Source organism: Amblyomma americanum, chromosome 3 (assembly GCF_052857255.1).
Source record: "Amblyomma americanum isolate KBUSLIRL-KWMA chromosome 3, ASM5285725v1, whole genome shotgun sequence".
NCBI classification, from domain to species: Eukaryota; Metazoa; Arthropoda; class Arachnida; order Ixodida; family Ixodidae; genus Amblyomma; species Amblyomma americanum.
The window spans coordinates 123,626,428-123,653,065 of NC_135499.1; the positions used below are offsets into that span (position 1 = coordinate 123,626,428).

At 44.5% G+C, this 26,638-nt stretch overlaps 1 protein-coding gene across 1 annotated transcript; it reads right to left on the reverse strand.

Annotated features, from left to right (window-relative positions):
* Positions 1 to 281: 281 nt before the first annotated feature.
* On the reverse strand, positions 282 to 14,273 carry LOC144123278 (uncharacterized). The gene is made up of 3 exons (XM_077656132.1): positions 14,111 to 14,273; positions 4,079 to 4,510; positions 282 to 424 (listed from the first exon to the last, which is right to left on the reverse strand). The coding sequence occupies exons 1-2, from the start codon at positions 14,120 to 14,122 to the stop codon at positions 4,127 to 4,129; spliced, it is 396 nt and encodes a 131-aa protein (XP_077512258.1). The 5' UTR covers positions 14,123 to 14,273; the 3' UTR covers positions 282 to 424; positions 4,079 to 4,126.
* Positions 14,274 to 26,638: the final 12,365 nt, after the last annotated feature.

The window sequence follows — 26,638 nt, forward strand, 5'->3', positions numbered from 1 at the left end:
CGTCAGGTGCGCTGTGGGGACAGCGCACTCACCGGAAGCGTCGTGCGTCACTGCTGGAAACATTCGCCGGGAGGGTAGCGAGCAGTTATGGTTGCTGTATTTATTCTAGGTTGCTTAAAACATCAATATAACACAAGATGCACTGCATAGATGCGCTTACACGAGACGCAAACACAATGGAGAAATGAATACAAAGTATTTTCGGTCAACCTGGCTCTAGTGAACGGTATCCCACTCACTAGGGTGCATACCAAGCAAGTGAACGAGTCAAAACGATGACGACGAAGAGAGGAACTAATTTATTATTGCTAAGTCGATGCTTCAAACAAGTTTTATTCTCGGCTGGAATGGCGGCGTAGGATGCAGGTAGCTTGTTTGCCGCAATTTGAATATCCCAGGTAGTCGCCGTCATCTGAAATGAACCCTGAAACAGATGCCCATGATATCAGCATGGACGAAGTCGTGAGACAAAGAATCAGTTCGATTTTCAGGGCTATGCTCGCTGGCTTCGCATATTAATGCGATAGCCTTTAATGACTCATACTCGCGTCCGTCCGTTACATTTTAGGTCACGTGACCTTGTGATGTCACGTGATCTCTGCCACGCTCGCGCCAGCAGCTCTTCTTCTTTGTCGTGAGATGAATTCAAGCGCGGCAAATTGAAATCAGTGCAATGAGTCGCAAACGACTTTCGCCTTCCCGCAGTTCAGAGATATCTAAGTGCCTCCAACGAATTTTTTTAGAGCTCTTACACCGGGCCACTGAACAAACCATCTTAATTGTCTTAATGGAGGAATGCATTGAAGGGACTATGCAATGAATAAACAGTCGCTTGTAAATGTTTTGAATGCTTAGAAATGATGCTAAGAAGCATTCACACCAAGTATGAGTCTTCGGAACTGAGCCGGCAATTTAGTATGAATTTTTAAAAACTGTTTTTTAAATTTTGCGGGCCGATTGGTGTGCTCGTAGTGACCGATTTTGAAACAGAAAATGTGAAAAAAGACGTCACTGTATCCATGACGTCGCCAGGCCACCACACGCTCTCATTCGCTGGAGCCACGGCAGCCACGACGTCAAGGACACACTTCCGGTAGCTGTGAAAATCGTCTGCTCGTGCCGCCGCGCGACACTTTCGGGCAAGCGGCATTGCCTTCGGGCATATGGTTTCAATTTTCCTCTGCCGCCTCCTTCTGTCGGGAGTTCCGGAGCCACTCGCAGTGGCTCGCCGAGTCGCTACTGTCGTCGCTGGCGTTCAGCCGGTACGGCGTGAGCGCATAGGGCTCGATGCCCATCGCGGCCGTAAGAGCGAGCAGTCGCGCCTCGAGGTCCGGGTCCATTACTGCTAATTACAACAGACGACAAGCAAAGGAACCCGACGCGCGCCGCAATCACGCCACCGACACTGCTGCTGGGGTGCTAGGAGCGACAACCGGAAGTTGCAAAAATGTACGTCAGCGGATGACGTATTCATGGGCAGGAGCTGTTTTCTTTATTTTTGTCCGGTGTCCCGCGTGAACGAGTTGAGGGGGGGAGAGGAGGAGCGTAATTTTTAATCGTCTATATCTTCGGTGTTATTGATGCTAGCTTAACAATTCTTGCGTTGGGGTGACGAGTGATGAAATGCTTATCTCTCGTCTGCTTTACGTAATCTCAATTAATTTATTGCATAGTCCCTTTAACGTCTACATTTTGGCCCTCCCGTGCCTGCGAATTTTGCACGTCCGTGCAAGCCCAGAGGGCTAGCATGGGCTAACGAAAGAAGTCATGTACGCAGTGTGCGTTAATTGTGACAGCGGAGCTTTTCGCTGTACGCTGAAGCTGGCCTGCAGATATAGCGATTGTCTGTTTTCAAAAGTACGCGACACACAGGACGACGAGTAGCGCACACTGCATTAATATGGCCGTTTATTTGGGCGGACAGTTTGCCATTGATATCAGTGTAAGGCCGGACGAAAAGTACGAAGCCTGGATAGAACGCATGGCCATCTACGCGAGCTTCGGATCCACAAGAAGAAGTAGAGATCATTTACATAGTCATCGCCACAGATCATGAATGCATTCCTGTGCACAGCATTAGCACAGACATGACTTGAGTTTTTTGCCTGTCTACAACAGGGCGGGGCAGGGTTGTAGGCTTTCGCCCCTCGTTCGGTACATTACGCGAAAATAATGAACACAATGCATGATGCTGCGCCATCTTTCGCACCTCAGGTTTCTCTTCGTGCAATCTCGCCAACCCTGCCTTTCTGCTCATCTTATTTTACCGCCATGCCAGCAGTTTACTGTCGGGGAAGGATATATGTATGTCCGTTTATGCTGCCTTTCAGCCAGTTTTATTTTGGCGTGTACTTCATGTAGATGTTAAAGTACAATGTATGCGTCGCCTCTTTGGCAGGATGTAAAAGCGGAAGTGAAACAAAAAGATTTAACAGACGGTTCTGTCGTGCAAATCGCATGAAAATTTACAGCCCGGAAACATGACAACAATACTGTGATGTATGGCGCGCGCTAGCGACGCACACTAGTCACACTTAAAAACAAATCATAAATCTGCTATTTTCAGGAAAAAAGGGCTGCACCGCAACTTGAACGTTTCCGGACTGCCTCAAACCACGAAGCATACGCAGCATGCCCCTATGTGAGCATGCTGCCTTTATCGACATAATCAAGACAGCGCAGAGATTAAGATGAAGTCTGCAGCTTTCTCTGTTATCACACTGCCAACGCGTTTGTTGTCAAGTCCTGCTGAGACCTTCCTTCTTATTTTGGTTTACATCTGTACAATATATCTGTGAAGACGAAGGAATCACGTCGAGAAATAAGCTGCTCGCATGCGTTCATATTGTGGACACTGTTTAGAAGATGAGAGGCAGAAGGAGCGTCGTATTGGGACCGTTTCTTATATTCTGTGCCCTCCGTTTTCTGGGCTGTTGTCCACAAAATGAAATGAATACGTATGGAACATTGGCGGCAGCATGTGCTCAACGGGCAATTAAGCTCATGCGCCTTCTCCACGTTTTTATTTTCACCTATGCCGTGTAGCAAAATTTACTTGTCCTGATGTGGAAGCCTGTTATACTTAGTGGCACAGCCAGGGGGCCTATTGGTTTACATTCTTTTTCTGGCTGCCCCTCCATACTTTTTGTCCTGATGTGGAAAGGTAAGGTTTCTACAGTGTGCCTGTCCGTACCGATAAGCTGTGTAGGCTCAGATAAAGAGTGCCGCAATGAAATGCGCTATAGCCCCAAATAATGTATTCATAGCGCGGCGCAGGAAGCGAGAGCGTTATAATCTCTTAACTACTGCACAGAACAGAGTATCAGTAGCATTTGTTTTGCGCTCGTGCATCTATGTATGTCTTGAATAGCTATAAACCGTAAATACTTATCCTGTTTATCGAACGATGAGCACCGCTAGGATTCCAAGCACCGGATGCAGGACGTACTAGGCTACGCCAGCGCGTGCACGATAAAAATGCCAAGGAGGATCACACCCAGGGTATATTGTGCAGTCTCTACGCTCAACGACTAGCTACGTGCTTTAAGTCATAACGGCCTTTAGAAAGGAGGAAAAAGCTGGCTCACTGCGAGACCAGCAGGTCCGTCCTTGGAATTTTGTAGCCAACTTTCGACGCCTGTGGTGCACGCACTCCACATATCGTAAAGTGCGCTCTCTGATGCTGGCATATACATGTGCCGCTAGTATCTGCAGCAAGGCTTGCAAGCCTTCTGTTATGGGTGCTATCTTTTGGAAGTTTCAAGAGACAGAGTACGAGACGCGTGAGACTTGTTACATCCTAGCTCGTGTTCCATCTATTTAGGTTTCTACCTACGACAGCATGATCCTGTGTACTCCATAGCAGTTTGACATAGTGATGAGTTAGGGCGCTCCTTATCTGTATCGGTTTTTGCAACACAGTCGTTGTGGTAAGGGTTTCTTACATAAAAACAGAAAGATAAAAAAGGAACGACGGTCCAAGAGAACATTGAGGAAAAGAGAAATAATCCAGGCCGCCAAACGCAGTCTTTGCAAACCTGTGAAAACCGACGTTGTGAAAACGGAGACGACAACGTACGTGCTTTTGAGCTGTGACTGGCCTGTGTCCAGGAGACTGTGTTGAGGACTAGATGTGGTAGCCGGCCCCGTAGCCGACGCCGACCGTGTGCACGCCGTATCCGTAGCGATCCACGCCTAGGCCTACGGCGTGTACAAGTCCCGGTGCCACGTAGGGCGCGTGGTATCCGACCAAGTGCACGGGTGCCGCGTAGGCGACGCGCGGTACGTAGCCGTAGCCGTAAGGTCCGCTGTAGACGGGGCCCACGTTGGTGGACTTGGCCTCTGACACGATGGAGACGGGCGACGAGGCGACGGCCACGGGTGCGCCCGACGAGCCGCCCGTACCTACCGCCAGGCCGGGACCCAGGCCACCCAGACCGTATCCCAGGTACGGCGCCGCATGGGACAGGCCCAGCATGCAACTCAGGAAAGCGACGACCGCGACGAAGCCCTGCGAGGAAACGTCAACCATTAGTTACAGAGTATGCATCAGCGAAGGGCCGTTGAGGACTTCAGTGTTGGCTGCTACTACTATATATAGTTCGTTTACTATCCCTCACTTCATGTCGTGCGTGGAGTATTTCTATCGACCCCTACACAGTCCACTTTCTCGTGAGACATCACAGTTGAAATAACTGGACGGATTTCAATACAGGTGAAATGGAAAAACGCCTGTGCATCGTATTTTTGGTTCACGGTGAGCTAACGCTAGACTTTAAATAAATCCGGAGCTGTCCTCTACGGTGTCTCTCACGCTCCGGGCGTAGCTTCGAGACGCAGAACACGTGGTGGAAAACTCTGCTAACTGGACAAGACACAAAGTAAAGAAGGCGCTACATGCGCGGGCTCGCAACTGAAGGTTTATTGGTTTAAGAGGGTTTACGTTTGCGCTGTTTTGCGCATGAATCTGCACCAACTAGCACAAAATTCTGCCTTGAAAAATAATAGTTATTTTGCCACAAATACGAGCGAAAATCAAAAGAGAGAGAAAACAAGACACTTGCGACGAAGCACTAAGAGTCACGAAGGTCAGCCAGCCAGCTGGTCCTTCAGCAGTCCTTGTAAAAAAAGTGTTTTAAAAATGTCGCGGCAATAGGGAGGATCCACAGGGCCATTGCAGTACCTAAATGCGAGCTGCGGTCACTATCTTGTTCCGTCTTTTTCAAGAGTTACCTGGCCACGGGGTATACTGCTCCTTAGACTTACCGGACACCTGTCAGCAACTCCGCTGAGTCAAACCTCTCAGCAAGTAAGCAGGAAAGTTCTCACCCTGCGAATATTTGGAACTCTAAAAAGGCTGTGCAAGCCTCAATGCCTAGCGGTGAATAAATCTCGTGGGCGGGAAGCTGTGGAAAAGGTCGGTACCTACCGCTTTTTTAGAAATGGGAAATAGCATGACTGCTTGCGCATGAACAGCATTTGTACACCTTGGTCTACCACATGACGCGAAAAACTGCAGCACATGCTTCTCTCATACAAAAAGGAAATTTGGAAGCTGGTTGTCAATCTAAGGAACGAAAGCACTAGTCTTAAGTGCTTAGACATAGCCGAATTATACTATGTTACCTTGCGGCTTTGGATTGCTATCTGAAATATGTGCTGTTACCCATTTAAATAAAAAGTGTTTGAGATATTCAAATCAGGCGTGAATAAACAGTTTGGAATAAGGCCATAATTAATTTAAAAACGTTATTTACAAGAATTTCTGTTCTAATAAGTCAACCTCTGTCGGCTTCTGAAATGGGCCTTCAAAATTTAAGCTTGCAGTCGCAGGCGGCAGCATTTACAGTGACTAAACAGGTCGGCAGAATAAATGCTGGGCGTTACAGGTCTCCTTAATTCATGCATCCCAATAATTATTAATGTTCTTCAATAAAACGAAGAGTTGAGCTAGTTGGTACATATTGCTGGGAATAACAGCGCTGATACGAGGGACTCAGTCTTCTTCTTTCTTTGTCCCTCGTCTCAGCGCTGTTAATTGCAGCATTAACGTCCTTACGGGCACATTTTTTGAGAACTGTACCAAAATGATCTTTGAGTACTCGTGCTGTGAAAAAAGAGCGCTTTGAACGAACCCTACTCGCCTTAAACTGGACAGAAGAGTGTTATGAAACAGACGACAACCTGGACTCGTCAAGAGCCAGAAACAACAGCCGGTTTATGACGAGCCTGGCTCGTCCACGTCTGGAAGGGAGTTAATAATAATCAGCATAGGAAATCAAAATGCGCATTAATTAGCTGTCTCACATTCTGTTAGCGCCTCAACTGTGCCGTGAAAACGTGAGAGAAGGCAGGAAGAGGCGCCGTTGTTAAGGCACTCCGGATTAATTCCCACCATCTGCCCCGCCTGCCACACCTCGGCTGGCGCAACGAGGAGCGGTGAGTACCGGTGCGTGGGCGTGACAGGGAATCGGTTTTACATGCACTATAGAGTAACGCGACTTGAAAAGCGCGAGATTTTTAATTGAGTGACACATGGCTAAAATTTTCTGAGCCACAGCGTCTACCGTAATCGAGTTTTCAGAATTCTGACAACTGGCATGACTCTTGCAGGAGGCAGCTACAAACCTCTAACCGCAGCGAGGTGGCTAACTAACTCTAATAGTTAAAAGGATAATTTTTAGAAAGTAGTCAGCCAGCTTAAAGTTCAGAGGATTCATCTGTTTTGTAGTGTCCGCCAACGCTGGTAATACAATGCTGCAAAAGTCATATTTTTACTTCTATGGGTCGTTTTTGGAAAATTACTGAATGTCTTTCCGCAAACACCTTGCGTATTATTCCAGTAAAGCCCAGCACATTGCGGCATTTTGTGGAATGAAAAGGCAGAAGAAGTACCGACAAAGCTTTCCTGCTTTGAAACTTAGGAATGTTCTTGTCACCAAATCGGATGCCTCCCTAATGGAGAGAAATACCTGTACGCTTATGAAGAAAGGAATCGGCTGTAAAAACCTGCCCTCTCATTATTTTTTATTTCTGCATTGAATAGACTCACACATAAAGAATGAATGAATGTATGAATGAATGAATGAGCAAAACTTTATTGAACGAGGTTCTAAGGATGTGGTTGAAATTTTTAGGTCAGACCTTGTTGGACCCTGCGGCTTTTCTGGCCCTTTCCGCCGGCTGGTGCTTACAGTTTGGGTCCTAGTCGAGAACAGGTCGCTCCCACTGCCCAGGCATAAAATTTTATGTGCTAGCTCAGTTTGGATTCTTTTGGCATGCCCTTATACGGAGGTATAGAGTTGCTATTCCGCAACAAAATCGGCAGCTGCTCTTTCAGAGGGCGGGGTAAATTTTATTCATGGGGATTGCGGTATGTATTAATTTGAAGTCTTTTGATGGTTACTTCGTTTTCTTTGATTAACGATTCTTGGATTACGGCCACACTCGTCGACTAAGTTTGTGATGTTGTAGTCTGTTGTGATATGTGATTAATGTTCCGCCTTATCATAACTCTTCCTTGAGTCGGGCGTTGCTTGCATGTTGTCAGGTAGGGGCATGAACGCCATTGTTCCCATTAAGAGACCCATGAGCAGGAGTCCAAGTGATTGTTACTCTTTCTATCTTGTGATTGTTAAACCATGCAATTCTCTTGGCTCTTTCACAAAGTTGACCACTCATGAATTTTCTGCGGGCGGCCTACGAATCGGCGATAATGATCGGATTGGGCTGCGTAGGGATCGGAAGTGAAGTTACAATTTATTCAGCTTCTTCAGGTTATTTAGCGTGTACTGAAGCTCATGTAATAGCATTTTGTGAATTGTTTACTGCTGCCACAAGCATTTTTCCGTTCCGTAATGTTGCGACATCCGTATAAAGAACGTTCGCTCATCCTCCATATCGTCTTTCTGTGTGACACTCTGGATGTATGTTTATGGGTAGGGTGGGTTTATTTCATATGGACTTCGACTTTGATACCTACGGTATGCACCATGGGAATACCTAATCTCTCTAGCAGTTCTCTGCCTGCACCGGTAGCTTTGAGGCGAACTTTCTGGGCTGTGAGATGGGCTTCTGTACGTTCGTCTGGTGTGGTATGCACCCCTAAGCTTTACAAATTGTGGCCGGATGTAGGGAGTCCTAGTGCTTGTTTGCAATTTTTCCCGATTAGGATGCCTATTTTGTTTTCGTCACTTTTGTTGAGGAGGAGGTAAGGTGCAAGCGTGAAGGCTTGCACGAAACATATTGTATCCTATCTTTTTTTTTACGCCATGTCTAGATTTACGTGATTCCGCCTATCACTATAAGCAACTGTTCTGCTATTTCAATTAGTCGCTTAACAGTTACTTATCGCCTACATACTTTTGTATGAGTGGGCCTAGAATGTTTAGTGTCTGCTATTCTGACTCCATCCTCGTAAATCATGACTGATATGTTACAATTGTTCCGGGTATTTTTCTATAGTTTTCAGAAAGCATTTATTTGTATGGCGAGCTCTGTAGTCCAGTCTGCGATGTATTCTTGAACTGCGTTAGCTGCCTTCTACAGGCTTTCCTTTACGGATCCTCCTGAGCCTTGGTTTACTGATCTTAATTTCCTCTGCGCAAAGCGAGTGTTTAAAATTTCCTGGACTGCTTAGTTACTCCGGCAGTCATATCGTGGTGGTATTAAAAAGTATAGGCGACAGTAATTCTCTCTTTAGCGCATCTACATTGCCTAACCTAACCGGTTTCGACTTGACAACCGCAACGCTTCGGAATGCTGTTCTATCGCCTAGGAAACTTCTGACAGTTGTTCACATGCTTACCACAATTGATGGTTCGTTGGTTGCTGCGGATCTTGCCGTTCCTAACGCTGACATATTGACTGCCAACCAACACGGCTTTAGGGAAGGGTTTGTCTACTACCACACAACCAGTGGAAACTATTTGGCCTTACATCAATTATCGACAAGCGGGGCAGGTAGACATAATTTTCGACCTATCTAAAGCTCTTGATCGGGTATCTCATCCTAAATTGATATATCAACTTAATACATTTCTAGTAACAAATGCAATTACAAACTGCATAAAATCATATCTATCAGGTGGACACCAATTCCTCCAGTATGAAGGTCAATCCTCGAACTATGTTGAAGTTTCCTCGGGGGGACCCCCGGGTACTGTTCTAGCACCTCCACTTTTTCTCTTATAAATAAATGATATATCGCATAGCAGAGACACCACGGTTCGCATGTTTGCAGATGATGGCATTATTGATAACGAAATTAAGGACCACAACCATCACATCCTTCGAAGCAATGCATTGATTAAAATAGCAGACTGGCGTCTGCTGTAGGGTGCGTCGACCCCTGTCAAGCCTTCTCTCTGGCTTTTTGTCGACGCACCCGACATCCTCAAGATGTTGAATAAATTGAAACTGAAATTGAAGACAGGGAGATGACCATTAATTTAGAGAAAAATTAGCCATGTCAGTGACGAGGAAGAAAAAGCCCAACAATTCTCTTATAAAACTGATCAAACATAATTAAAATAGATGGATGAATACAAATACCCTGGCGTTGTACTGTCTTCTGATCTAAAGTGGGGCAAGCAGGTCTCTTACAGAACAAATAAAGCTTTTACCGCGATTTTCTCCCTAAAACGCTCTATTCCTTCTCAGCATCCCGTACTACCAAGTTAGTGCCTTAGACATCCTTGGTTCGTTCTTTACTTGAATACATTAGCTGCAGGTTCCCTTACACAAAATAACTAACTGCGAAACTATAGGGTGTCCAGAGGAGGGCAGTTAGATTTATTTATAAAAAGTATACAAGAAACGACTCTCCAAGTGATCTCCTTAATCAAGCTTGTATTCCCACTATCTGTAATCGAGCCCATTCCTTGCGCCTGAAGTTTCTTTACCTAATTTTCAGTGGAGACTTCAAAATATACATAGAACAATACCTGTCTCCTTCATTAACAAGAAACACGAGCACGAAACGTTCAAAACATTTAACGGAATTTAGATTTTATTGTGACATATTTAGCTATTCTTATTTCCCGCAAGCAGTCAGGGAATGGAACGCACTAACAAATAAAATAGTCAGCAGCCCGTCATTAAACGAATTTCCTTCGAGGCTAAGAAAGCTAATCCTTCTTGACCCTTGTAATGTATTTTCTTATAGCATTTTAATTAGTGTAATTTTTATTGTTTAAATATTTTCCAGAAACGCCTCCTTTGTTTCGCAGTTTTCGTTGTGTAATTGTGATATTGTACCTTTCTATTTGAAACACGAATGCTCCCTAGAATGTACTGTTGCCTTGGCACTCGAAATGGTGTCTTGTTGTGTGGCGGAAATATATCTTCTCAATTTGTTTAAGTTTTTATGCCTGCGTTTGTTCCTGCATTCTTTTGGACTTTAATTTCGCCCTTTTCTATAACAGCCTCTGATTATGCTAAGCGTATGATCTAAATTAAATAAATTATCAAATTCCTATAGAGTTCAAGGGCAAGCATTGCCTTAATGGTCAGTTTACTCGCTCGTATGTCTTCTTTGAGTTGGAGGAAAAAGGTCTGCATCTAATGTTTGGGACAGAATCCAAACATGGTGTCTGGGAGTAATTTACGCTTGTCTTTGCAGTCTAATCAGGACTGCGTGCTCCATGATCTTACCGAGGGCTACAGATCTTAATTTAATTACATTAGGTTCCTTACCGGGCGTGAGAATAAACCTACTTTCACCCTCCCTCCCCGCTGCGAGTATAGCACCCTTGGTCTAGAATTTGTTGAAGTAAATGGTTAACTTTTGCATGGAGTCCTTGTCCAGATCTACTAAAGCCTTTTGCGTTATTCTATCAATACCGCGGGAGAGGTAATTCGACGAAGGTGTCCGAGTTGCGTTTTTAATTGTTCCAAAGTTATGTATGCATCTAATTCATCATTACCTTGTACTTTATAGCCGGGGTGCCTGACCTGCCTTTTTTCTACGATATACTTTTTAATTACCTAGTTAAGTGCTTCATTATTACCCTAATAGGCATAGAAGGCCCTAATTGTGTCCGAATCTTGTTCTCCTTTAGCCGTTAGAGGACTACTGAGACATGCAAGTAGATTCCAGGTTTTAGCTTACCTTAGCTTCTTGCCTTGCATATCGTCGCATAACTGGTGCTAGTACTGCTTCGAGGGTTCATTCGCATGATTGGGAACTTTTAGTTCCAGTTGTATGCTAATAATTCTTAACTTCCTGTTGTGCCTACCTTTTTAGTGCGAAAACACTACTTCGCAGTCAAACCCAATCAAGAATCTTGTGGCGTCCTTGACGTTGAGGGTTCAGAGATAAAATAAATATTGCCACAATTGGGTTTGGAACCTGCGGCGGAGCGAACGGAAATAGCTTCTCTGTCCACTGCACGAGAGCACTGGGCTATCGCCGCAGCACATCACGCCTCGTGTTAAACTGCAACACACTCTCGCGCTGTGCATTGTACATCGTCTTGTGCATCGACATGAATATGTGGCGCGAACAGATCAGATCAGCTTAACCTCGATCAGAGCTTAACCTGAGTCTAATATCGTCGCCAGACGTGCCGACGACCCAGCAAAGCAATACCATGAGCCAACCAGGCTAAACATCTTTTCACATGTCTACTCGGTTTAACTACGTTAAAACCCTACCACTACATCCATCTTTTTGCTAGCTCCTTCTTGGTTCCTTTAGGTGTAGGAGATGGTTGCTTATTACTTGGCGTTCCACGGCTGTTTGTAGCGTCTGGTGAATTTTGAAACCTGGGTATATATCTGGAACAATATAGCCTTCCGCGCACAGCTTTCCTCGTCATTTGATGGGTTCGATCCCTACCGCAGCGGTCGCATTTTGATGGAGGCGAAATGCTAGAGTTTCGTGTACTGTGCGATATCTGTGCATGTCGGACACGAGTTGGTCGGAATTGTACGGAGCCCTCCATTATGGCCTCCCTCTTAGCCTGAGTTACTTTGTGACGTTAAAATTCAGAAAACCAAAAACCGAACCCTTTCTTGTCGTTTCAGATCCATCTACCGCCGTTTCCCCCTGAACCGCTTCCACTAACAGCTGCCGATGCGACTTAGCTCAAGCGAACAGTCCCCATTGTGGTAGCTGTGGCTCAGTTAGAACAATGCCTCACATTTTTTTAGTATACTCACCTTATGCAGACAAGCGAGCATCCTGCGCGCATACCATTCGTCGGGACGCCCGCCCAACACAAGCTTTGGTGGATGGAGCCAGTCACGAATCCGCTCCTCCACGCCCCCTTCAAGCGGTCCCAATCTCTCCAGAGATAATTGTCCTCCAAGAAAAAGAAAACCTCCGACGCGGCACTCGAATACTTCTCCCACCATGTGGCGCCCCTGACATCCCTGGCGTCCTTGCGCGCTGGGAAGTGGTCTTGCATCGAAGGTTACACCTCCGTGTCAACCTCACTCCAGCGGTAACCTGGTCGTGGCCGGCACAGCATCATCCCCCTTTCGGTGACTCCTGCCCCTTCTGTCCCGCTCCTGTCTGCGATGCGGACACTAAACACTCACTTTGGACCTGTCCCTCTTTGCGTGTTATCCGGCAGAAACACCTGCACCGGTGCGGACCGCCCCCTGGCCGTCCAACGGATGTAGACGAATACATTTTTGGGCAGCATCACCAGACGTCACCGGTCTTCCTTCGAGAGTCCAGTGTGCATGTATAATTGTAAATAATACTTTATGCCAGCAGTGACACTGTCGCAATAAAAAATGAAAGTGCCACTATCGATGCGCTGTGTTTCAGGTCCCTCAGTTTTGTCTTACGAGCAGCGCCATGCAGTGGACTTTTTATTCGCACATCTGGAGGACATTGCGCGGCTAGACATGCTTTTAAAATCTTCGTGTAACCTTCTTATATATGTATTCACTATGTATTCACCCTGCGCCGGACATTGGATTTTCTAATAAACTTTAAAAACTTCTTACATTCCTTTTCGATGTGCACTCCCCCAATACAATGACAGAGCATTTTTTATTCTTGCATTTAAATATTTTTCTTGCCCTTCTCTTATTGTCTTTCTCTTCCCAAAACATTCGCCAGGACGGAGTAGCATGCCAGTGCTTTTCACGCGCGTTGAAAATTTTTGGTCTTATTAAAGAGCCTCTGTTTTCTTTGTGTAAAGCGGTTACTTTGCAACTTTTAGGTCTGTGGTTTATTGCTACAGAAGCTACGCTGAGGCTCGTTTTAGCTCCTATATTCCATGCCTGCAGGCAGCGAAAGGACTGTCAGTCAGTATTTGCGTTTAGTTGTTATTCAGAGAGGAAAATATGTTAACATGGTACGGAGGCGAGCTAGTCGATAATCTTGACGCATTGCAGGGTGAAGTCATGCTTTTCAGGCATTAGACATATGAAGTAGACGAGCCACAACAGTTCCGACAAAGCACACAAAACTGCTACGCCCTGTCTTTTCGTCCGCTTATTGTATTGCGTATGCTGCAAGTCAATAACTGTATTGGACATCTGTATGAACCCGAAATAAAATAAACGTAAGGAAAAGAGCCGGCTGATTTCAACACAGAAAGAACAGAGACTACCTTGCTACATGCACACGGTACACCTGTGCAGCTGCATCCAAAAAGAATCCAGAAATCCAAGAGACGTTCTGTAGCTGCATCATGCAGTGTCTATCGCCCTAGGTAGGCATTAAAGCCATAAGTTCAATGTTCTTCTTATGGACAGACGTCATTGGGCCTACGCGACTTCATATGAAGCTTCAGCTAAATCAAAAGTTGTTCTTTTTTCAAGTGAGACACACTGCCTGCCAATCTGGCAGCGCACATAGAACTTCCTGCGATGCTTCTCTGGGGTATATATATATATATATATATATATATATATATATATATATATATATATATATATATATATATATATATATATATATATATATATATATATATATATATATATATATATATATATATATATATATATATATATATATATATATATATATATATATTCGCCGTGGGATAACCAGAAAAAAAAATTCTTTTTCAGTCGTTCTTCAGGTGAGTGTAGCCGTTTCGACAAGCGTGCTTCCGCGAATCATATTTTTTTTTCGTGTGCTCACCTGAGTGTTCATGGTGGTGCAGACGGTACAAGCGGGTCGCTCCAGGGAAGGCTGTCTGAGAAGATTCAAGGACGGAGACGAGTCTTATATCGCCCAGCTCATTCCTCCCTCGACGGACAGGCGTGGACCTGGGAGGTGCGCGTGCGCCTGTTTTTCAAACTCGCCTCCAGGTAACGAACGACCAGGCGTTGTCGCGATTCATTAGAAGGGAGGAAACCCTGCATGCCGCTGTTCTGCTTGTGATTCCACGCTAAACAGACGAAACAGAGAGGACACAAAGGCAGCCCTCCCTTGACCGCAGTACGCAACTCCCTTTCTCCGTTCATTCGCGGTGACGTCGGTGCTTTTGTTCTTGCTTATTTTCTTTCTCGCCTGCCGTACTAGGACGAAGAATGTCTCAAAGAAAGTCTGTATGTCAGCCCCGTCGCAACGCGCGAACGGAAGCCACAGGAGAGCGCGTTCTTTCGCTTTCTCTTCTTCTGCCATACTTGTTGGCTTTAGTCTGTTTTCTTTTTGCTCTGACGCCTTCTTTTGTTTTTGTCTGCTTCCATCGTCGCGTTGTGCAACGCACTAAAAAGGAAAGAAGGTTAGCTTGCCTCCTAATACCTTTGTTCTGGCGCCCTATTCTGTAACCCGCGACTAGAGGGCGAGTTGCCTTAAGCCACCCGTTCTTGGTCGAGCCCGCATTGTGGCAGCACGACGCTACGAGCGAAACAAGGACTCGTTGCTTGCCGCGAGCGAATAAAGGAGGCGCGTGTTTGAGCCTTTTTTTATCGTTTATCTTCCAGAGAGTGACGCCGAGCGATTGTCCGAAGCGTCGGTCAATTTGCGCTCGCTTGTTCTTTTATCGGCATCGTGTAGGAGCGCGTGTCGCTCGCGGGCCAGTCAAGTTTAGGGCGGCGCAACGGGCATCGAGCTGCTAGCTTCTTTCTTTGTTCTACAACCCCCCCCCCCCCCCCTCCATTCCTCTCCGTGTCCGCACTGGTCCTCTATGAAGCCTAACTTTGATCAGTTTGATGCCTGGGCTCGGTACACGCACTGCATTGTGAACCGGGCCATCGGTCTGCCGACTGACAAGTCATGCGTACTTGCGAGCAACGTACGTTTTGTTTTGGGGGGTTAGGGGGTGATGAAGAACCACGTATAATTTGTTAGCAAGCTGGTAATGAAGGGAGCGATAAAAACATGCTCGCAAGGCATTATACGGGGCATTATCCTCTATTGACAAGCCTAACAAGACTGTACTTAGTATGCTGCTGGACTAACTTTGCTTGTTCCATTCGTGTTCTCTGCGCAGTTAAAGTGCTACATTGAAGTGTACATAAAACAAGAAGGCAGATTATAATGTTCAGTTAGTGTCTTCATCCGTTATAACTGGCGCAAGGTAAAATTTTCTGGCAATTGTATTATTCAAATTCGATTTCTCTTAATCCTCGCCCAATATGATTGTGGATTAATGGTGAAGCTTGTTGAAAACACGATAACACTTATTCATTACTCCAATTCCAGACAAAGGCATATATGTTCGGCCTGGCATAACCTCACAGGGCTTGAACCTTATGAGGAGCAAATATTTTGTTTTTTTTTCTTTTTTGGTGAGTAACGATATTCACAGTGTGCATGTCCAACATTCTCGGACAAAAAATTTAAATATTGAAAAATTGTAAGATGCTCTTATTGAAATGTCGAGGTTAGTGGTCCATTCTTGCGATGTGTAGCAAAATCTTTCTTTTAACTTGTTTCCAATGATCGCATCGAGCAGTAAAGACTGCCATCGAAGATCAATGGGGAACGCTTTTGACGATAGCAAAATAATTGATGGGAAAAAAAAAACAAGACTGCCGTCGGGTAGTCTGCTAATATATTGATTGTTATACTGAAATCTTACATTATATGAAAAAATTGCGTTCATAAACTGCTTACCGTCCAAAAATGCTTTTCTCCTGAACTGTTGGTTATAGAGGTATGCGAAGGGGTGGTGGTTGGTAGTGATCGAAAGTTTGCGTGAGCACATGACAATAACTCAAGCCTCCATGCTGGTTGAAAGATAATTTACACCTAATCTAAATTGCTTGTTTGCTTCTTTAAAATGTTGCATCAGGCATTAGGATATATGGCTGACCACGTGCTATTAGACTTCTACCATTAAATAATTTATAATTGAATTCCTTCTCTCATGATGTTTTGTCGCATGAACCGAACTGTGGCTGTCTGTGATGTTAAATGTGGATTTAGGTCACATGAGGCACGAAAAATACTGCAATATAACCACTGGCACCTCGTCCATTGTCGTTTTAGCCGTTGGAGCTGTCTGGCGTAAGGGTTGTTTTTCAATTAAAACTACGTTTCAGCGATTATATTGCTGTTTTTTTAGCTCGTAATGTGGCCTAAACACTCCCTTACGCGTCACAGCTATTGCTCAGTTGATGAAAGTGAAAGTGAAACGGGAAGGAGAATAAATTTTATGGTTTGGTTTCGTTTGGTTTATGAGTGTTTAACGTCCCAAAGAGACTTAGGCTATGAGGGACGCCGTAGTGAAGGGCTCCGGAAATTTCGACCACCCGGGGTTCTTTAACGTGTACTGACATCGCTCAGTACACAGGCATTTAGAATTTCGCCTAAATCAAAATTCGACCGCCGCGGCCGGGATCGAACCCGCGTCTTTCGGGCCAGCAGCCGAGCGCCATAACCACTCAGCCACCGCGGCGGCAAATAAATTTAATCATATATTATTTGGTGACCGTAGTCGAATGGCACGTGGTCAACGATGTATAATAATTTCTAAGCTATAATTACAAAGAAGACAGCCTGCAACTAAAATTAGGCGTGCGTGTTCGTTTCAAGCGTTGAAAAAGGCACTAACATAACTATACGTTCAAACCAAGCGGCGTACTCATGTGTTCGTTGCTTGCATTTTTTCTTTGAAGTCGAAGGAAAATAAAACTAATCCCCCTGCCCTTCGATTGCTAGGCTGTGACAAAAGTAGTATAAACGCATCTCCTGCAGGTTGCGCAATGCGTATGTGTACTTTGACGTTAAGTACCCTGCTACAAGGGCTTTTCTAGCCAAGCTAATAATAATAATAATAATAATAATAATAATAATAATAATAATAATAATAATAATAATAATAATAATAGTAATAATAATAATAATAATAATAATAATAATAATAATAATAATAATAATAATAATAATAATAATAATTGTTTTCTGTGGAAAGGAAATGGTGCAGTATCTGTCTCATATATCGGCGGACACGTCAACCACGCCGTAAGGGAAGGGATTAAGGAGGGAGTGAAAGAAGAAAGAAGGAAGAGATGCCGTAGTGGAGGGCTCCCGAATAATTTCGACCACCTGGAAATCTTTAACGTGCACTGACATCGCACAGCACACGGGGGCCTTAGCGTATTTCCTCCATAAAAACGCCGCCGCGGTCGGCCTCGAACCCGGGTACTCCGGTCTAGCAAAACTAGTATCTAGGAATGGGTAAAATTAACAGCCTTAGTTTTGATTATCTCAGCCAAAAAATCTTGCCTCTGTTAAGATGATTTAATTAGGCTTGTATATGCAAGATCTTTTCAGCGCACTACAATGCAATTTTATTCCTGAATCTAGCTCCGTCTCTTTTGCGTACGAGACAGCAAGCAGTTCCCCATCCCCTCCCTCTTTTCCGTGTTGTACGGAGCGAAGTATACAACACGCCACTTCCAGTTCATTGTCACGAGTCCTGGCTCTCTCCTTGTTACCGTTTTTGTGATCCCGCAGTCTTATTATCCCTTGCCGTCCCAGGCGCCGTACTTTCCGCGGACAAAAGGCGCGAGAGGGATAGGAACGTTGGCATTGGTGAGAAACGAGAGGAGAGGGAATTTCGAATGAAGAGAGGCGCAGTTCCTTGTGACAGCAATTGAATGCCAGAAGGAGGCCCTTGCAAATGTGAAAAGAAGGACACTTTACCAAGTTGTTCTCAGGAGAAAGGAGGGGCATGCCCTATGTTTTTTCCTGGGCATGCCCCGAGGCTGTGACAGTCACGTCTTCATGGCTGTCGTCGGCACACCAAAGATGCGCAGGAATGTCTAGCTTGACGGAACAACGAGGGCGCTGCTTCGCTGCACGAGTGATAAGGTGCAGTGCTTTTTGCTGTCTGCCACTTTTTTTCACAGGGAGACGCGTCCAGCCTGAAACAGCCGAGATACAACGGTTATGCCGAAACTGACCTGAAGAGAAGTGTATGGAAGGGTACATACCCTCTGTGGCATACGTCCTCAGGCGCCAATTTAAACTGCTGAGCCGAAAAACTATTTCTTGCATAAATTATGATCAGATCACTTATTGGAAGCCAGACTTAAAAAAATTGCGCAAGGTTTTACACATATCTGCTCTTTTAGTTAAGTCGGCTGTATGTGGAAATTGCGCCTCATGGATGCGGCGCGGAATGTGCAGATACATCGAAGCGAGTTCATTTTCTCCTAACTCATTTTAATGTATTGATAAACGCTTATTTCTGCTAAAATGCGCTCCACAGAATAATCTTTTGCTGCAGTACTCGTGAAAGAGAAAAACTGTCATTTTTTGAGGATGCACAGGAAAAGATGCCGCCTTTCATATGGCTCCTGATGTTGCAAACTTCACCTCTGCACCGTTTCAAGTTTAGCGGACTCGCATGCTCGGGTCAGTGGTTGCACTTAGGATAACGCATTGGTTTGTCGGCAGCGGCTGAGTATTTTGAAGCTCGGACCATCTGTCAGCTTTGTAGTCCGAGAGCTTTTTCAACAAAAGTTCGTTCGTCGAAACTCGACGCCCAGCTGGTCAGCCTGGCGCGCGCCCACGTCGATGCCCTGGGTCCAGCGGCAACTCGCCTTAACCGCAGCCAGGTGATCTAATGAGTCCCTCACCCGGCGAAGCGGGTGATGCAGCCGTCTTTCAATCCCGGAGGGTAAAAGAACCATGGAGCACTTAAGCACTCCTCGAGAGGAAATGCAATAGCATTAGAGCATCATCTCTGTATAATTTGAGCACGCTGTTACACGTCCTCTCTCTACCGCGAGCAGCCTGCGACTGGCACTTGCGCCTCCGCGCTGCCGTTATATCAACTTTTCCCGCCAAAATCCGGTCTAATTCGGACTTTCCCGCCATCTCCAATTTCAGAGTCCTCAATTTTGAGGGTGGGCTGACTTGTGTCCAATTTAGAAATCGGGGAATTTCCTGACATCCGGCTGAAGGGGTTTGGTGTGAAGACACCTGTAATGCTGTCGCATTAAAAAGCGAGCCAGGAAGTCGAACAGACAGCAGAGCGAGACGCAGGGCTCTGTTGTCCGTCGTTGGAGCGAGAAAGCCTCGTTATGCCGTCGGCTTTCGTGCCGAACCTCTGTACTGTCATGTGAATATTGTACACAAAGCTTGTTTTGTTTGCTCCGACGTCGGCTTTCTTCGGCTGACCTGCCCTTGCGTAAAAGTCGCGCCAACTGGAAGGAATCTCGGTCGCTCTACCGTGACGACCACTGCGTCGCAACAGCGGTGGCAACGGTGAAACGCACAGGCACAACAGTGAATGGCAGCTGCGTGATCTACCGCGTCAACAAAATTGGCTCGGCGAGAGGCTAGTGTTTTCCCCTCAATTTGCCAGACTTCTCTAGCACACGATTAGGAAATCCAGAGAAGGGCTATATGAAGCACTGGAGAGATGATTGTTTGTTTCGAGTCTAGTAGGGCCGTTTTGAAACCAAACCTGCTGGTGAGGGAGTACATGAGGCAGTCTTGGAAGCACTCAAAAAGTCAGGTGAGTTCTGAGAAAGGGCGAACGGCAAGGGGGGGGGGGCACTCTTTAGGATGGAGAACTTCAAGACGAAGGAACTTTTACAAAATTGCCAGGCGTTTGCAGGAATCTTCACGCTCTACCGAGATAATCACAACGTCGCAGCAGTGGTAACAACGGTGTAATGCCGAGCGCAACAGTGGTCGCTCTCATAAAAAGAAAGAATGTAATAATTGAGGTCACGGAGGCAGAGTGTGTGATGGTTAAAACGGCTGACGAGGCCAGATGTTATATTAAAAAGAGAAAAATGAAGGAGGCAGAAAAACAGCGTGAGCGTGATGAAGCCGAATGACGTGAGCGCAGCTTGGAAGGCAGAAACGTCGCGAGCATGGTGAGTTCGAATGGCAGCAGCGCCATGTCGAAAGGCAAAAGAGCCGCGAAGAGGCTGTAATATAGGGGCAGCTTGAGGAAAAGAGCATGCTTGTGTAATGAAGCTGATGGACCTGGAGCGTGAAGTATACTGGAAGTTTTCACGGAGGCATGAAGTATTGGTTCAGGTTATCGGTTTCGCAGTGCTAGACGAACTTGGGTCCTCCGTAATCCCTTAAGATATGGCCAGGTGTCTAGCGGAGTTCGAGCATGTCTGTGAGAGAAGCTGCACTGAGCGGCATTGTTGGGCTCAAGATGTTCGTTTGTTTATTGTGCTTTAGACATTACAAATGTACTGTTATGGGGCAGAGGCAAAAGCCGATAACAGTGATCGCCTGACCAAGCTCTTGTCGCAGGAAAAGCTTGCAGCACAAGCAGGCGGCCGTACTGGCACAGTAGAGTGAACGTATACATTTAATAAGAACAATAAAGCAAAAAAGAGCATTCTATACAATCCTGATTCATAAAAAGTACAAAACTGATATGCATTGAACTATGAATATATTGCTTAGAGTTAACTGCGAACCTCGAGCTAACATTGCATATAAAGCAAACTTTAGCATGAAAGAGAGAATCAGTATCGTGTACTAGAGAGAAAAAAAAAACCGGCAGCAACGTCCTAAGCAGCACAGATGATTCAAATTACGCAATGATATAAGTGCCTGTGTTGAGTAAATATTAATAATATGACCTTGAAAATAACAGAGAAGATCACTGGGAACATTTCACACACTAGAAAGTAAAGATGCATAAGCAAACTGATGAGATTACATACTCCTAAACATAGGCTGTATGATATGTGTCGCCATCGAAGAAAATCCGTAGGATTGTTACAGGCTTCGATATTTAATCTACCTTTTTAAAGTGCTCGTACATATTTTCATAACTGGATAAGCCGTGGATGAAGTGGCCACGTTAGTAATCAGTTGTAGAAAGGGCAAAATAGAAAGGGCATTACAGACGTGTTTGAGAGATGCCAGTTTGAAATACTTCAAGCCATGATTCTCGCTGTTGCACCCCATATATATATATATATATATATATATATATATATATATATTATATATATATATATATATATATATATATATATCCAAATACATGCGTGTGCGTACACACAAACACACACACACACACACACACACACACACACACACACACACACACACACACACACACACACACACACACACACACACACACACACACACACACACACACACACACACACACACACACACACACACACACACACACACACACACACACACACACACACACACACACACACACACACACACACACACACACACACACTCTCTTCCAAGAAATAATCGATATAAGCCGATGTTACCCCAAAGGTTGTAATCGCTTTGCAGATATAGTCTATTATCAGAAAATGCTCGCCAGCGAGAAGACGCGAAATGTTTACGGAGAGATCGCACATTTCAGACTCAGGAGAGCGTAGTATCCTCCCTCCCTCGCTGATAAATCATTGACAAAAACACAAGCCACGTACCTCTTGGCGCCGTCTAAAAACTCGTACGTTCCCGAACCCGGTTATATATAGTCTTTTTTATTCGGTACAATAATCGAATGAGTGCAAGCTATGTAACGACAATGCGGATCTCAACCATATTTTTGGAAGCGCCCAAGACCTTCTAGCCGTCATTTAGGCAAGGGGCCTCAAGGCTCTCAAACTGTTGGAAATACAAGTTTCACAATCCACTGAGAACAGTAAACCAGCCTTTCAAGCCAAGCAAAACTAGAATTTCTTTTGCTGAATTCGGAAGTTCAAGCATGCGATGGCGCTGTTTTTAGCTGCTCATTAGGTAAGTATGGCATGGCAATTCAAGCCCGTATGTAGCTAGCGCCCGTTAACAGAAAACGTGATCTAAAAATGAATGCAACACAAAGTGAATGGATGAGTTGGGACGGTAGACTTAGTATGCTAAAAAAATTGGCAATATTAGCACCGGTGACTGCCCGCAGAAAAGTAAATTTTATTTCTCTTTGAGAACTAAGGTGAATGTACATTGTAAGCCAGACTTAAAGAAAAAGGAATGTGTTCACGGACCATGTCATGAAATTCAAAGACGTTTCGGAACCTCGTACGGGTTCCTTGATCACTGAGCGGGACAAGAAATTGTCGCGACCTATATACGGAACACGTGGCGTAAGGAGCGTGCGTAGATGGGTGGCATGGTTCCTTGCACCCGGTTCATGGTAGCTGGTGTCGATTGGATGATTAGAGATTCCATCAGCCGCCGAGATGACACGTTCCTTTCCTTCGCGATGACAGTGGCGTGGTCCCAGTCGATCGTGTGAGCATGCTGTTGCACATGCTCGGCAATGGCGTTCGTCGTGTGATTATTCTTACGTCGCGTTTGTGGTCGTTAAGCCTTCTGAGGAGCTTTCCTGTTTCGCCAGCGCAAAACTGGGGGAAATCAGCACATGGGATCTGGTAGATGACACCTGGAAATGCTTCAATCGACAGTTTGTCTTTCACGTTCACGAGCTGGTTACGGAGCTTGCTGGTCAGGATGTGGGCAATGCGCATGTCATATTTTGAAAACACGCGCGATAGTGCCTCGCTGATTCCCTGCACATAAGGAATGGCAGCACGTGCCTGGAATGTCTTGTTGCTTCGTGTTTCCGGATGTAAGATCCGCTTCTGAATATTGTAGACAAATCAACTAGGGTAACCGTTATTAGTCAGTTCTCGGTGAATCGTCCTCAGCTCGTTTTCCTGGGTGTATTGGATCGCAGGGATGAGGGCGCCCTCACCTTCTCGGTCTGTAGGAACCCTACGCATACAGGTCGCTATCTCAATTTTATGTCTTGTCATCCGGCTGGCCACAAGACGTCTGTGGTGTCGTCCTTAATAACACGTGCCGTACGCATATGCTCAGATGAAAATTCATTGCAAAACGAGCTGAGGACGATTCACCGAGAACTGACTAATAACGGTTACCCTAGTCGATTCATTGCCTTGCTTTCCTATCATTATTGGAGTCAGTAATTCGAACGACATACACTTTATACATAATGATTTGTTTGGTATCAAACCTGACTGGACATTGTTCTATACAGGTTCTAATCTATGAACTCCAAGGTTGCATCAGTTTAATCTACAAGAAGCACCAAACAGTTCAGAGTTAAGTCGCAAAGAAAGATGCCCCCTGCAATACTTGTAGGTATTTTTGTGCAAATTATTGGTGAACATAGGCAGGAACTGAAATTTTTGTACGAAAATAGCAGCTCAGTATTTATCTGAGCATCTGATGACTACCTTTTAGGCACAGAATTTACTCAAATTTAGTCATTGATGCCTTAGCAAAGCTTGGGTTTTGTGATTATTTATTTTAGAATGGGGCTGGCACAAAGCCCTGGCGTTTCGTTATCTTGCAAAGAGGCGGGATGCAAACAGTGACAGTAAGGAGCTGCTGACCCCCAAGGGATTTTCGTTAAAATTCAGGCATATTTACTTGTGCAATTAAAAAAAAGAATAGCAGGAATAACGAGCCAGTGTAACTGCTGCAACTATGCTCAGTTCTGAAAATATAGTAATTTCATGACTAAACCAGATACAGCGTACTGACACGCTGCTATTTTGGGATTTGCATTGCTACTGTCTCATTTTCACGCGTGTTCACTGCCACTCTTTTCAACTAACCAATAATCCAATGTTGAGACGGTTGTGGTTTCTTCAGACTTGCACGAAATTATGGAGATGCGATCACCATTATTTGCTTTTGCGACTGGGGCTTTTTTCATTTTATTGACAAATGGTAATGAGGTCTGGATACGGTGCAGCTATTTTTTATTTTCAGTTGGAAAAGAGTGTTTTGTGTTGTAGTCTTCGATGTCATCCAATCATTGTGGAGTGCTACTTCACAAGCTGTGTATAATGGCGATATACACTTTGAACAACACCATACCAGTTTTGTATTTTTAGGTCTTCATTATACACACGCAAATATGATTCATGGGGAGTACTGATTGTTGCATCCGGGCTGCTATAGGTGCTCAAAATGTGACTCCCTAGAGAACATTTGCTTCTTCGATGCTCAGCAAAAATTCCTGTAGTCGCCATATGTATCAAATGTCACGGATAAAGCAAGAGTGGTAGATTTCGTGTGCAGCTGTACCTTTTGAATACGCACTTTGTATCACGCTTCCTTATGAGCACTGGATCACCATTGTTTCTTTAGCCTCTAGTTCGATTACAGTTAGGGTGTTGCTGCACTGGCTGCAATTAAATGATATTGAGCAGCTCAGTTGTCTTATAGCTAGAATATAGTTTTCAAATCTTTGGCAGGGAGGCCATTGCAGCATTTTGTTTAACTTTCGCATAGTTGTGGTGGCCCACTAAATGTGATCATGGCTCTATTGAAGAAATCATATGTACAGTTGCACCTCTGTAATATGGACACTGGTTTCCGAGCAAAATTCTCGCAAAGTGATTCATCCATACTAACGAATCATGAATGAAAAAGTTTTGATGCAAAACTTGTCACCAAGGTCTCCTGCACATAGTGGTGGGCAATGAAGTTGAAGCTAGACAGTGTTGATAGCTCCAAGTACATTAGCCTGGTTACCATTATCTTTAAAAATCGGTCAGTGACATGTTTGAACCTCGCATTTCTTTGACTTTTTTTCTTGAAAAAATTGGGCTGAGCATGGTTTTTTTATGCAAAATTTCTCACTGTGAGGAGGGGAGACCACCCCCTCATGAATTCATCCTTAGGATAGTGTAGTCATAATGTGCATTATACTGAAACGCGACAATTTTTTTGCTCTTCTACAAGTGTTAGAAATGTCAGTGATTTTTCGTTTTTAATTCTGCAGGACCAAGCACTTACAACATGCGTCCTCAAATATCAAGGCGCAGTTTTCCTGTTCACTGGCCATCACCCTGTAGTGAAAACCTCATCGCTTCTGTGGGGATTGTGCTGTTTGCAGCCTTCTGAGTGTTCCGTTTGGAAAATCTGAAGAAGGCACTCTGCTGACCTTTCTTGAGAGTGCTTTTAGATATTTGGCTTAAAATAAACCATACTTCGATGGTTTTGAGCTCATCAGTTTTTAAAAACCACTTCATCTTTCCTTCACAGCTGCCTCTTCTATCTGCCTGTACATGTTTTACATGTCTAGTTTTTTAGTACTGTTTGGAATACTGGTAGTGGAACACAAACTGTGTTGCTATAACTTATCAATGTTAACATGACACAGTTGACCAGAGCAAAGAACAAGGAAAACAATATCAGCATGAATCTGTGAGGAAACTGATGTATAGCTTTTGTCAAAAAGTACAGAGCTAAAGGGTTTGGCTTCTAAGCCGTGTAATAAGGCCTCTGAGCATCCATGGATGTCCAACATTCACGGTGGTCAGGGCAAGATTTTCTGTACCTTCAAGAGATCTGGAATGCTAGCGATGCACAGCAAGGCTCAGAAGCGAATTCTTTGGGCTCTAAACTTCGACAAATGCTGTACTCGCATTATGTGACAGCATGGAAAGACATGACAAACAGGAACAGAAACATTTCGTTGACCCTAAGAATCATCACCCTACTGGTTTCTTGTCCCTGCATAGGCTAGTCATGGTTTTTATCTTTTGCATCTAACTCGGACAGCTTCCTCGGAGCACTGTCAGCATTTCGTAATTTTTTGTTTTTTTATAGACTTCCCGTTCTGCCACATGACACATTTGCTAGCATTTATACATATCCTTTAATTAGAAAAAAATAATGGTGATAATGGATTTGTTGAACAATTAAGTTTTCTAGCAAATATGTGCTTAGACACAGGTCTTCAGAAGTTCAGTTACTTATTTAATCACAAAGTTACTAGTCCTTAGTCTGATCAGTTGCCATGGGAACTTTTCTGGAATTTTTCTTCACTTCGTCCTAAAGTGAAGGTGATGAATGCCTTTCTCCCGATCAAACAGAATGCCTGTGTCCTGAGCGCTTTGACCTTAGCCCATGTGTTTTTGCTTTGCTTGTAGTGCGCACAGTCACGTAATACCAGGTTGACTAATTCCTTGTGTTTCAGCATTAATCATTACTTGTTAGCTAGATTGAAAAGCATGCGTGCATGTGTGTTTTCTGTATTCTAATTTTTCCCATATAAGTTATGAGTGCTGCATTTTATTTCCGACAGGCTCCTTCAAATGGGTGGCTAACATATCTTTCGGGGCACATAAACTTTCTCTAGAGCATAGGCCTCCATATATTGAGTGTAAAGTTTTGTTTTGGGTTCTTTTTATGTGATTATGTTAAATTGAATGTATTCTATTCGTTTTCTTAGGTTATGTTCATCTTATGTGTTTCTCATGAACAAACACA